The sequence below is a fragment of the Bombus fervidus genome, chromosome 8, assembly GCF_041682495.2.
Source record: "Bombus fervidus isolate BK054 chromosome 8, iyBomFerv1, whole genome shotgun sequence".
In the NCBI taxonomy this organism is placed as follows: Eukaryota; Metazoa; Arthropoda; class Insecta; order Hymenoptera; family Apidae; genus Bombus; species Bombus fervidus.
The window spans coordinates 9,002,149-9,015,270 of record NC_091524.1 but is presented as its reverse complement, the minus strand read 5'-3'; the positions used below and the strand labels follow the sequence as shown (position 1 = coordinate 9,015,270).

Below are 13,122 nucleotides of genomic sequence, written 5' to 3'. Positions count from 1 at the left end.
AAAGTGCAAACTATTCCAGTACCGAAGAAAAAATAATTATAATTGTAATATTTAAAAATTATAAAATAAATCTTCTAAACTTCCTTTTCGTCATGGTTCATGTTAATTGAAAAGATAAACAATATATTTTCAGCAATTTTTATAACTTTTTTCGAAATGTATGTGCAACATAATCCATGCATCTAGCTACCAAGCACATACCTCAATAATTACTGGTGGTACCAATTGATTTTCAGTCACCCTAGTTACGACGGTCTCGGTGAGAGTGCTCTTTGTGATGGTCTCAGTAACTTTACCAAGTGTGGTAGGAGCCGGAGGAAAATTGACGTCTCCAGGTAGATTATCAGGCTGCTTTATTGTCACTGTCACGATAGGGCCTTGATGGGAATCTGGTGATGGTGAGGAAGTAGGGGGACGAAGGAAATGAGCAGGTATCATGGCTTGAAATTCTTCGTTGGTGATAGGCTTCGGTACCTGTATGTCTTCCTGGGGTGAGGTTGACCTAGGTTCTGTAGAAGATGTGGGCGTTGAGCTTGTAGTTGTCGTGGGTGTAATTGTAGGTTGCGAAATGCTATGCCTGGGGGCAGGTTGTGGATGTGGTTGGCTATTTGTTGGACTTGGTGATATCGAAGAAACGTTCTTAATATTTCCTGATTCTGTAACACCATTCATTTTCGGTAGCTCAGTAGTTTCAATTTTCATAGGCGGAGGCGTTTTCGAAGTAGGACTTGGCGATAGAGTCCTATCAGCATCGATAGAACGTCGATAACCGGTGTAACCCGGTCTATTTGCTATATAACTATTGGCGTTATATAATCCTGTATATGGTCTAGGTGCACCGATCACTCGTGGTGACTTTTCTGAAGGTGTTACAACTGTGGCTGCATTTGCTTGCGAAAGTGGAATTTCACGTTCGACCACTAATCGAACGAATCTTTCCAAACCTGTTAATAAAGCAACTGCTTGCTCATGTTTGGCTCCTCTCATTTCAACTCCATTAATCTATAAAATAATTCCATTATGTGAAAGATAAACAATTATAATTGTATTAAATAATATTTTGTGTAATAATATTACACTCACAGATATTACTTTGTCTCCAACTAATAATTTGCCATCTTTTTGTGCCACACCACCATCGGTTATTCTTGAAATATATATCGCCTAAACATTATATATTTAAAAAAAGTTGCTAAGCATAATTAACGAAAGAAATAAACATAAAATATTTTCATAAATTAAAACTCTTACATCGCTATTGTCTTTGAATGGTGGAGAACCCTCTCCACCGGCAATACTAAATCCAAGCCCATTTTGGTCCCGTATTAATGTCGTGTGAACCAGAACAGATACCATTGGTTCATTGCCCGCCTTTGTTGATGATATAGGTTCAGGGATTTTCTTAGACTTATTGAAATAGAAATTTGTTGATCTTTAAATTTTGCACTTTAGTTCAAATTATATATGTTGCATCTATTAAATCTAAAAAATATATACCTTAATAGCATCATGAGGTAAAGCATCACCATTTTCTAAATTATGCGGTAAACCTGTAGATGAAACATGAGACGTCGCACTTGGAGCTCTACTGGTACTTAAACTAGAGCACGCTGAGTCTTTTCTCGACGATACCTGTTAAATATAATGTTAATAACAGCATAAATGATTTGCGTTTTATAAAATAGTACCTGTTCATATGGTGGCACTATCCTCGTAACTTCTCTTTGAACCACTAATACAAGGACACGTCCACAAGCTTTCAAAACTTCCACAGCATCATAATGACCTACGTTTACTACTGAAACACCATTTACAGACAATACTTTATCCTCCACTTTTAAACCTGCTAAGTCTGCAGGTCCACCTATAAAGGAAAATATAATGACCATATCATGAAACTTCATAATTGACATATTCTACGACTGAAAACAAATAGGTTTTTTATCTCCATGTTTACCTTCTGTGACTCTGGAAATAAAAATGCCTTCATCATCACCCTTAAAAGGGGTTGAACCAATTCCACCAGCTATTGATAATCCAAGACCACCTGTCGTTCTTTCGATATGAATTTCGTATTGTTCCTCTCGCACTTCTATCGTCGGCTCAGCATCAGAAATCGCACCTACACAATAAATTTCATTGGCGTTACTACTTAATTATGTAATCGGATTACGTTTTACTAACTTTTACCCTTTCTTTTTTTTCTTACAAAACATCTATATTTCTTTGGCATTTTTAACTATACTTTTTATTCGCAATATAGAATGTTGATGAAATTTTTAATTGAATATTTTCACTTCGTAATTTTTTTCTACGCGTGTACGCTTGCTGCATCGAGTTTAATAAATAACTAGAGTATGATAACGGATAAGTGATAAGATAGCAGAAGCAGAAAGGAATATCTTATCATGGACTATTTAATGCCAGTGATTACGAAGCAATGATGCTAGCAAGTTTAGGAAGATTCGTCATTTAATTCAGTTTACGCGGAAAAGATATGTTACCTTTCTATTCTATATTCTATTCTATACGTATTCTATTCTATACGTGGTATATGAATTATAATTTAATTTAAATTTGATAAATTTAAAGGTGATATAAAGAAATGCAACAGGTAAAAGGTGATATATTAATCGTAATTGTTTTACCTTGACTTTGAGCGTCAAAATTTTCTGTGGGTTCTGCAGGTGCTGACGTGGATGTGGAGATTTCGTCATTTTTCTTCGTAAGTGCCTACCACATATTAAAAACTGTATAAAATTCATCTTAATTATTTAAGTAGCTTTAAACATGTTGTTTTTTCAGGTAGATAATAATTACCTGCGCAATAATGGAAGCTACTTTTTCTTTATCTATTGCTGTGTGGATTCGTTTATTTTTCAAGTGATGTGGAGTATCTCTACGATGGAGTCTATTTGGTCTATTTGAATCACCACTACCATCATAATCAGTACCTTCTACGATAGAAAATTCGACATGTCTTTGTGTTTCTTCATTTTCAGATTCTTCCTCATCTTTGTCATTTATATCTTTTGATTCAGATATTGAACCTTCAGTCCTCACATCCTAAAAAAATAATTTTTACAATTTACAAATCAGTAACAAATAAATAAATAAATAAATAAATAAATATATAAATAAATAAGTAAATAAATAAACCAGCATTAACATAAATATTTACAGTATTAGATTCTGTGATATATTGATTAGAAACTATTTCTGGTTCATTGTTGGACTGAAAATCTGCATTATCAGCCGCTATTCCAGGTATGGTTTCTTTTTGTGCATTTTCTATAGATTCAGGTTGTAACGATTCTTGCTCTATAGTCTCTGTAGTCAAATCGTTGGACTTTGTTGAAATATCAGTCTCGGTTTTATCCAAACCAAATGTTTGAGAAACATCCTGAAAGATATTAACAACTGTTACAAAAAGGTTGTATATGATATCTCGAAAAATGAAATTAATAATTACCTGCTCATCTGTAGATGCTGATCGGCTGTCATTTTTTCCTTTACTAAATAATTTATGAGCTTTTGCTTTTAATTCTTTTGGATGAGGGGTATTTTGTCGTACGAATGGTGTCTGAAATAAGTGCAAACGTTGTATTTACGTAATTAAAAAAAAAAGGTGAATGGTTAGAAAAAAATAGGCTTTTGTTTCATTTTTTGTTATAATTTTAATACAGTGAGTCGTAAGAATAATAACGTTTCCAACACATTAAATACCTCGAAAATATTCTGAACTTAGATATGGCAAACCTAAAAAGTTTAGAAGATTTCCTCATATGTAACGTGCTCACCTCCTTATCAGTTTCCGGAGGTTCATCCGTAAATTTCACGGAATGCGTTCGCGACGCTTCTTTTTCTTGCCAGCCTTCATCATCGCTACTACCAAGCTCACGTATTTCGCCATCTTGAATAACATTTCTCATACCACCAAGCATACCAATTCTTCCCGAATCTAAATCACAAATCATGCAACATATAATCCATAAAGTATAATTACATGTACCAAAATATACCTTCATGAAATAGATCTACTAACCATCTGGATGGATTTCCAATTGTGGCAAAAGAAAACAAATTAATACTTCTTGCCCTGTTTCCTCATCAACGTCTGTCTGAAAAGTAAGCATTGGTTGTGCTTGATTCTTACTTAACCATACTGCCTTTAAGTTCAAATTGATCAAGGAATATGGCAAGTACTGTAATCTGAAAAACGAATATCATTACTAAATATCGTTAACAAAACATGAAGAAATTTCGATATTTAAGGTTATATTATATACCTATTGCCTGAGACATCCAACACATGAAGAGCTGTACATTGTCCAACTTCGACAGGAAGATACTGCAGTTTGTTATCTCTTAAAGACAGTACACCCAATTGTTTTAAATTTCCTATAGAAAAATAATAACATTAGGTAAAAAATTATTTTTAATGTCATAAAGTGATATAAATAAATATTAACATAAATTGAAGTTCTAAACGACACTTTTCTTACCAATTTCCGTAGGAAGCGACTGCAAACTATTTCTATCTACATTTAAATTGTTTAGATTATGAAGTTTTCCTATAGTTACAGGCAGTTCGAGAAGAAAATTTTCCGTAAGAATTAATTCTTGTAAGTTCTCACACCTACAAGAGTAAACATTAGTTTTTGTTATCAAGTTCTACGGTATCAAGATCCTTATAGGAGAAAAAATTAATCTCACCTGCCTATATTTGAATTTAGAGTAGAAAGCCTATTTTGATCGACTTTGAGTATAGTAAGTTTCTGTAATTCTCCAAGACCATCAGGCAATTTTTCAATAACATTTTGCGATAAATGTAAATCTGTTAAAGATTCTAAACCTCCTATTTCTTCCGGAAGATCTTCCAGACGGTTTTCAGATACGTCCAGGCATGCTAACGTTTTCAATTCTCCGATTTCCGGTGGTAAATGTTGCAACTGATTATGATCCAACCACAATTCTTGTAATGCTGGTAATTTTCCTATATGTGCTGGCTAAAATAAAAGTCCCAAATTTATAATAGATACTATGCTAATAGACAACAAATATTCTATTTTGTCCATAATTTCCTTTACAATGATTAATTCAATATCTATCTTACTAAAACTTCAATGTCATTGTCACCAAGATCCAGCCGCTCCAATTTATAAAGTTGGGAAAGCGATTCCGGCAAGGATTTGAGCAAATTTTCCCTCAACTCCAATGACTGCAACGCCTCCAAGCTGAGAACAATCGGTGCACAAACTTGTTAGTACTAGGCACGATGTAATTCAATTAAATCATTCTAAGTTTGAATGCAATTAAAGCGAGTTCTTGTTGCTATTACCTTCCGAAATCAGGCGGTAGATTCGTAAGGGACATATCATTGAGTCCCAAAACAGTTAAGTTTCTTAATTGCACGAACCCTGCTGGAAGTCTGCAATGACAAATTTGATCCTTCTTGAATTTTGAGAATAAATGTTTTCAACAACTTTTAAAATGAAATATAAATAGTTGTGTTTCACACGAAAAGAGATAAATGTTAGACAAATTTATTGACCTTGGAATTGGATTACTGCTGAAATCCGCCACCTGAAGTGCCCGTAAATTCTTGATGTTCTCAGGAATGTCTGGTATATCTAGAATAAGAAAGAACACTAAGTAATACTTATGTTTTACATCCGATTTGAAAAAAATTATTAAAAATTTGTATATCTAGAACACATTATTATAAAAATTCTTTTTTTTTTTTTTTTTTTTTTTTGTTTCATGAATAGAAAATACCAAGATGGCCTAAATATAAATTACATAAAAAGAAAAAATCAAGGAAAGTAGATGTTTATTGAATTCATAACTCTTCTCTTATTTCAAAAAATTTCCATGGCCACATGTAATTCGAAGAATTTTCTTTACGAAGAAAACAGTTTCGATTCACTTGAGCTTTATTCTTTCCACTCGTCATACATGTTGTATTGCAAAGCATATACGTACAAATGGAAAGTTTCGCTGATAATTTCATGTTTCTTTTATATTCAACCCTTCGTTGAGATTATTCAATGAAAAAGAAGTTCAAAAGAAATCTCAACATATGCTGCAACATATTACATAATTGCATCGTTTAATTATACCGGCTAATTAATTAGCAGAAAACCGATTATCAGTCAATGACAAATTCCTTCATTAAAAAATAAACGCGACTCGTTGAACTAAACACTGCTATTGCATAAGAATGCAGGATGCTGCATCGTGGATGAAATAATACCGTGCACGCATTCCTCCTGTTGTTTTCTCTGCAAGGTCGAAGAATTTCACGAATTAAAGTGAATGGCAAACCGAACGATTTTAAACGTAGAAACTCTTCGTTATAACGTACGGAGTTTGGCTCGAATACAAGATAATATTTTAAAATTTTAACGTGTATTATCTGTGTCTTAATAATATAATGTATATACGAAATAAAATATAAAGAATAAATCTCAAGCTTCTCATATACATACGATTCGATTAACCAGAATATGCATATTTTATAGCGAAATATAGTAAGGTTTTCATAAAAAAAACATAAGTTTCTTGAAAAATTTATTGTACAATTAATTATTCGTTATGTATGATCCTTTTATTTTATTATAACTGTTAACACACGTCATAATAATATCAAATTATGACGAAAACACGTGCGTTTTTAAACGTATTATGAATCATACCGCGATTATGCATTCTCGAGTCAAGAGATGAAACACGGAGGAAAAGGAGGAGAGGAATGGAGAACCGTGTATCGCATAGCAAATGAGCCGATAGGCTTTACGAGCAAATCGAACCTTGGAAAACCGCTAGTTACTTTTAACACAGTGGTTCGCAACTACAGAATGTTATCATATTATCGATAAGTATGTAATTCCTAAACCGTTCTTTTATTCCCAGTTTAACCACTGTTTCTATGTTATACTTCCTCGACTTTGTCAGCTCTAATATCAAGTGTTAAATCTAAGAAAGGAAAACCTTTTGAATTGATAATGTCATAGGCGTAATAATGCGCGTGTTTGCGTGTGGAAATGAACATCTGCATTTTCATTTTTTCCATACCGTGAAGATTCGAGTTACTTTGAACATGATTCGATATATGAAACTCAAAGTTTTTGACAAACGTTGAATATTGGTTTTCAAAAATTTGATAAGTGTTGGAGTCATAATAGGTTTTAAAGTTTAAGGAAGTTTAGCAGATATTAAATATTGTATATGCTATACACAATCTTAATACTATATACATATGTATTTAAGTATATATCTTATGTACTATAAGATATTGAGTATCCACTGAACTTTTAGAACTTTGAATCCTATCAAGACTTCCTATCCAATACTTCCAAGCTTATCAAACTTTTAATCTTTTTATAGCTAATAAGATTTCTCACAAATGTACATACGGTAGAAAACAAAAAATTGAATTTTATTGAATATTAATTTCATAAAAGCTGTCTAATGTGGGCAATAGGAACCATAGCACCCACCTATCTCTGTTTGAAAAAAGACTTACTGAAGATTTATGTCTGTGGTTAAAGACTCAAGACCTATCAAGATTCAAAATTGATCGAGACTTTCCAAGGTTTTAACTTTTTAACCATCGAGTTATATTCGAAGAGATGCGAATTTTTCTGCATAGACATATATTCGAACCGATTCAAAATATATCAGTCTGCATCATTACATACACGTACACACACTGCCTGTCACGAATGCACGCACGGTGTGCGCGCGGGTTGAACGTAACGACAACGACGTGGAACAATTACAAACTAACCGTGATTCCGCCAGACGGAAGAGACAGACCCCTTCGTTCATCGGATCTCTTTGTTCCCAAAAGGATGTTAATGATCGGTGAACAAAGGTATATGTCTGAGGACTTTTATAGCGAGGAATGGATGCACAAAAGAGACAGCCTCGTAATATGCTTGGCTGGAGTTTGAACGATATCGAATATGTGGCGACCCGTTATCGATCGATAACTTTCTGTCTGGCTACACACCGTACGGTCAAGGAAACGATACGCCATCTCATGGGTTTTGTGGTTAAAATATCTCTGATCGAGCGATACGATTACCGTTCTATATACGTATCACTATTAACGCACGTGTGTACGCCCGTGCGTGAATATTTTTAATGCGTCGTACACCGCTCCGCGAGCGATTTCGAACATTTCCGCGGCGAACGATGACGACGACAATCATGCGCAATATCGCCCGTCCAACGATGGTAATTTTTTAAGAGCGTTTACATGCACGTAATATACGATGACTGATTCAAAGTACGTATATCGAGGTCAGATTATAAAAGATGCTGTCGATGAGAAAATATGTTACGCTGATTACGTTATAGTGGATGCGTTTTCTGGCTAACCAACATTCTGACAAATACATCAGAAAAATCGAACAGCTACGGTCGTTCTTCAAATGTTTCATTCGTCAAAACGTTCGTAACGTGCATTTGTTTTGAGCATAAAATGCGTACCCACTGAGGCAACAATCATGAACCTGCTGTTAGTGTTTCGCGTTTCGAGAAAATGCTGCATGTTTCTTCGTATTTCTGTTGTCAGTAACAAAAGTCGCTGCTTGCTATCTATTTCTGGTTGGAGCGATAGGGTCAAAGAAAAATTAGAAACAGGTAGCAACAAATTGCGACTGGAACAAATGTTTCTTCGACGTATTCTTGTTAGCTAGAAGCAAATGCATTGAAATCGAAACAAAACCTAAATATTCCTTTAATTACGTTGTTCTAACGTGGATAAAATCTCTCTGCAGGTTGATATTTGTTTAATACTTTTTAAAACATGCAGCAACGGGCAACAAAAAGTTTCTCGTTGCTACCTCAGCGATGATTCAGCTTTTTGCTGTCACGGTTTTTCCATCGAATAAAACGCGGCGCGGATTTAATGGGATCCCAGAACTACTGATACGTAATGCGTGCTCGATAATTGCCACAGCGCTCTTTTTAAACGACCAAGTAAAATAGTACAACGCGATTAACCGATACCGATACCGACAATGGCGCTTCCTCTCGTCGAAAGAATGAAAATGTTTGCGGAAAAATTACTCACATTTATTACAAAATCGTTTCCTACCGCGCCCTACGGCGATAATTCGCTGCCACAACCGTGGTTACACCCTCTTCTTTTTCCACCGGACCGTTCGATTTTTCAGTAGTTGCGGAATCGCGCTCGATTACCACGCCTATGGGCGACTACGGTAACTTGTAATTAAGCAACCAGTAAATAACACAAAATAGCTTCTCTCTCCTCTGAACGTGTCGGCCACTGTAAACATTATAAATAGCGCGAAACATCCACCCTCGGCCTTTGCAATTTACCTTGGAAGAAGAGGAGGCCGCGGAGGCCGTGTAAAACGCACCAGGGTGGGGAAGACTAGTCGTCACATGTGAACACGCACTAAGTTTGAATAAATAGAATTCACTATGGTGAGAACACAAATCTGTCTTCTTACTTAATCTATAATACTATGTTTTCTCTTTATTGTAGGTATATAGTAATTTCTAATATGAAAGATATAATAATAATAAAAAAAAGGGTAGAAAGAATAAAAAAAAGAGAAAGATGTAAAAATAAATCTATGCTGAGAGCTAATTATAGTCTATGAAACACAAATTTCTTTCCATCCATCGCATAAACAAATTTCATTCTATAATTCTTTCATCTATTTTTAGATCCATCTTCCGGCTTGCATCGCTTCATTATCAGAAGCTAACCCCGTGTATAGTCAGGACTATATCCGACACAACGCTGTTTACGCTCATCAAGAGACTACTCGTTCGGTCTCGCCGGGAAGGAAAAAAAATGCAATCGGGTAAACAGCCTTTAAAGCCGAAGCTTTCGTGACGTGTAATTTTATGCCGTATAAATCGCAAGAGATATTCACTTCTGTGGTTTTCTGGCGCGGATACGCAACAGGGAACAGGGGTAATATCGCGGTAAGGGTAAGAGATTACACAGTGCACGTAGCCTTTTTTCCCCTTACGTAATATCCGCGGCACACGTGAAGGAATTGATCGAACGATCGTAACGAGGAAAAAAGATCTTGTCGACTCGTTCAATCAGTGATCCTTCGCGGGTTTGTCGAGATTCAGCATTTATTAATATTAAATCTCGCGCAATGTTTACCTCGTTTCTTTTTTTAATCCTTTTTTCCCATCTCAGATAAGTTTCCATGCTACACGTTTATCGAATAATAATCGCGAATGATTGGAAACCATTATAAATCGTCTCGAATGGGAAAAAAGAGAAAGTGGGGAAAAAAGAGAGGAATAAAAGGATGAAGCGAGGGTAACGAGGGTGACATGTCGCTTTGCGTCGCGCCTGTATGCGCGATCTACGTTCTTATGTAATAACGTGCAACACGTGAACGCGCGATGAACTCGTTGGAAAGTTCGCGAGCTACAATTTCTCCTACACCAGAAGTGATTCGTCCCACATTTCTTTTTTCTTTTTCGAAGGTGAAAGACATCTTCTCAGCAGAAAAGTGATAGAGGATGCTATCGTTTAATAAGCCCGAGAATCTAAATGAGGTCGTCCATAAGAAACGTAGAGAGGTACATTTACTGTTAGCTCGTAGAAAACGGTACTTCCCAAAAAGACAGGAAGGAAATACAGTTTTATCGTGACTACATTCCAGTCACGGTCGATTGATCGTATCTCCACTACGTGCGTTTCATAACACGATTTTATTTCGCGGTAACATCTGTAAATCTAGAGATCAAATGACAAATGAACCATTTCCATCAGAAGAGGATAAGGAAGTGTTTGGAGGCCTGCAAAGTCGAAGGTAATATCGAGCTATCGCAATCACCGATCATCCGTCGCAGGGAACATCAATTTTTCCCTATCTGTATGTATTTCCCTATTCTGGCCGTTTAGATTTCGTTCCAGTGTAAAAATAATCATCGCCCCGTTGGGAGAAAAATCATACACGACAAGATGAAGAAAAAAGAAGAGGAAAAGAATTCGCTGACTGGCTGCATTCCAATCAGTCGTATCTTCTCCGTGCGTTGCACCTACACGCGAGTGCAACGCCTTTCATTAATGGGGTGAGTTTTCTGAACCTGTTGCTATAAACTTATATTTCTTGCACGCAACGAGTTTTCACTGTCAACCAGTCTTGACTATTCCAGATCCTCTATCTGAATCTGGAAACCGTACTCTGGTATACGTATAACGCGTTCTACCTACGGAGATTAATGCGAGAAAAATACAAGTTCTCACACCGCGTTTTCCTCATGATTTATTTATGAATATTTCTCTTATCCTGTAACGAAATTTTTCTATTTGTCATTTTTATTGTCTTGAATAATCGTTCAGGGGACTTCTTAATATTCTTTCGATAACTTTTTTGGGGAGATTTCTGATAATATTTTAAGGTGTCTTGTATGATTTCTAAATAGCGTTCTCTAGCGTTATTTGAAATATTTTTTAAAGAAATTTTTGTGCGTTTTTCATATTTTAGGTTCTTAAGGTAGTACCTAATTTAAAGACTGGCTTCTGTGGCTTGATATTTAATTTTCCGGTAAGGAAAGGCGCAGTGGAAATCCACGATTAAAATCGAGTTCAGAGAAACAATTCGCGAACAATAAAAGCAATGCAACGCAACACTCAACTTTCTCGTTACAAAGTGAACAATGCATTACAGGAAGAGTCCGTAACTAATTCGAATTTCGCAGCGGCGGTTGTTTCTAAAAAAATAAGTAAAAATGCATTTAAATCAGAGCCAACGACGTAGAAAAACACACGATGTAATTTTGCAACGGAATCGAAGCGACTCTGCACGCAACTTTGATCACCGATAATTAAGAACAATTGCCGCCGCTCGTTACAGATAAATCGTCGACGGTATTTTACACGAACTTCATCGTTCACCATTAAATACATTTGCTACCGTGATGCTAGGTATTTATACGAATAATAAATTTAAAGTTATAAAATCTAAGTAGAAGAAGAAATATGTAGTAGAAGAGATATCAAACAAATTCTTGAAAGTTTTTTCACAATTATGATATCAAGAAATTAAATAATTAATAATGTAAACAGGTTTAAAAAAAGATTGTAAATGAAATGCATTAACGTTAGAAAATGGAAATAAAAATAATTCTACGTTCCTTTCACAGAACGTATGTAATGCGTAGTCATTTTTTTACTAAATATCTATTATCATAATCTATATTTATTGCAAAAGCAGTTACTTCATAATTATGAATATGTATGTTTGTAGTGTACATATATTAGCCTTACTCGCATGGTCTTACACGCAACTAGATCCTAAGCAAACAGATTTTAAATTAACATGCAAATAAGTATGTGTAATGAGAGGATTAATAGATTTACAAGATAAGAGAAAACAGACGAAAGGGCAGGAAAATTGATCGTTAGGAGGATGCCAGTAGAAATTGGACCATTCGACAACCTGTACGCATAGAAATGCGCCTGTTCACACGCACGTGCGTGGGTGGCTTAATCAAGGGGCAAGTTTCCTGAACCCGAACCTGTTGCGGTCGCGGTTTATCTCTTCCATGATCACGCAACGAGTTTTCACAAGATCATGACGCGACTTGTGTGTGTTACGCTTTTTTTTTTACATACAGGTTTCCTTTATGAGAGCCATAGAAAAGAGAATTCGTCGATTAAGAACGAAAGAGAAGAAAAATGTTGCTTTTCTAACGTCGTGACTCGTAACGATGGTCGCTCACTGAATTTTGCACGAACCGGAAAGCGAAGATAAATAATAAATGCGAATGTTGCATTGAGGCGAAGTATAAACGGAATTTCCCCGGGGCTGGAGAACGGTTTTCATTAAAATGAAACGCGTGCAATGGAAGTTGCTAATCAAAGAAAAGATGTTCGTTTAGTTTTGTTTTAACGTTGGTTTTGGCATAAAATCCTTTGCACAGCACAAGTCTTTTTTTTTTTCTTTTCGAAACCTGATGCTGTGATATATTCTATGGCGTCATGTTAGAATAAACTTCGTGGAAGTTATACATTGAGATGTTTGTTAAAAGCTGATTATACGTATTGCTTTTTTACGTATATTTCACTGAATTTTATTATTTTGACTATATGTATATTTAATAAGA

General features: G+C 35.4%; 1 protein-coding gene and 1 long non-coding RNA gene across 11 annotated transcripts in view; one reads left to right on the top strand and one right to left on the bottom strand.

Annotated features, from left to right (window-relative positions):
* The window catches only part of Scrib (scribble planar cell polarity protein), a 53,102-nt gene that overhangs the window by 13,832 nt on the left and 26,148 nt on the right, over window positions 1–13,122 (bottom strand). For 9 of the 10 annotated variants that reach the window (XR_011800498.1, XR_011800500.1, XR_011800499.1 and 6 more), the window contains exons 3-20: window positions 5,555–5,633; window positions 5,342–5,431; window positions 5,117–5,237; window positions 4,717–5,009; window positions 4,506–4,639; window positions 4,290–4,401; window positions 4,046–4,212; window positions 3,801–3,961; window positions 3,473–3,583; window positions 3,182–3,403; window positions 2,821–3,066; window positions 2,649–2,733; window positions 1,958–2,122; window positions 1,689–1,864; window positions 1,498–1,632; window positions 1,252–1,407; window positions 1,084–1,164; window positions 202–1,002 (exon numbers count right to left, since the gene is read on the bottom strand). Coding sequence is in view for 7 of the 10 variants with exons in the window: in XM_072009108.1 (XP_071865209.1) it covers window positions 202–1,002; window positions 1,084–1,164; window positions 1,252–1,407; window positions 1,498–1,632; window positions 1,689–1,864; window positions 1,958–2,122; window positions 2,649–2,733; window positions 2,821–3,066; window positions 3,182–3,403; window positions 3,473–3,583; window positions 3,801–3,961; window positions 4,046–4,212; window positions 4,290–4,401; window positions 4,506–4,639; window positions 4,717–5,009; window positions 5,117–5,237; window positions 5,342–5,431; window positions 5,555–5,633 (3,335 nt within the window). In the remaining 3 variants the exon portion in view is untranslated. The remainder of the gene's footprint in view (window positions 1–201; window positions 1,003–1,083; window positions 1,165–1,251; window positions 1,408–1,497; window positions 1,633–1,688; window positions 1,865–1,957; window positions 2,123–2,648; window positions 2,734–2,820; window positions 3,067–3,181; window positions 3,404–3,472; window positions 3,584–3,800; window positions 3,962–4,045; window positions 4,213–4,289; window positions 4,402–4,505; window positions 4,640–4,716; window positions 5,010–5,116; window positions 5,238–5,341; window positions 5,432–5,554; window positions 5,634–13,122) is intronic. The other variant, XM_072009111.1, reaches the window with a different exon arrangement.
* LOC139990212 (uncharacterized) lies at window positions 2,271–11,410 on the top strand. The gene is made up of 7 exons (XR_011800511.1): window positions 2,271–2,614; window positions 2,688–2,725; window positions 2,806–7,597; window positions 7,687–7,879; window positions 9,709–10,823; window positions 10,916–11,085; window positions 11,170–11,410. It is a non-coding gene; the product is annotated as an uncharacterized lncRNA (long non-coding RNA).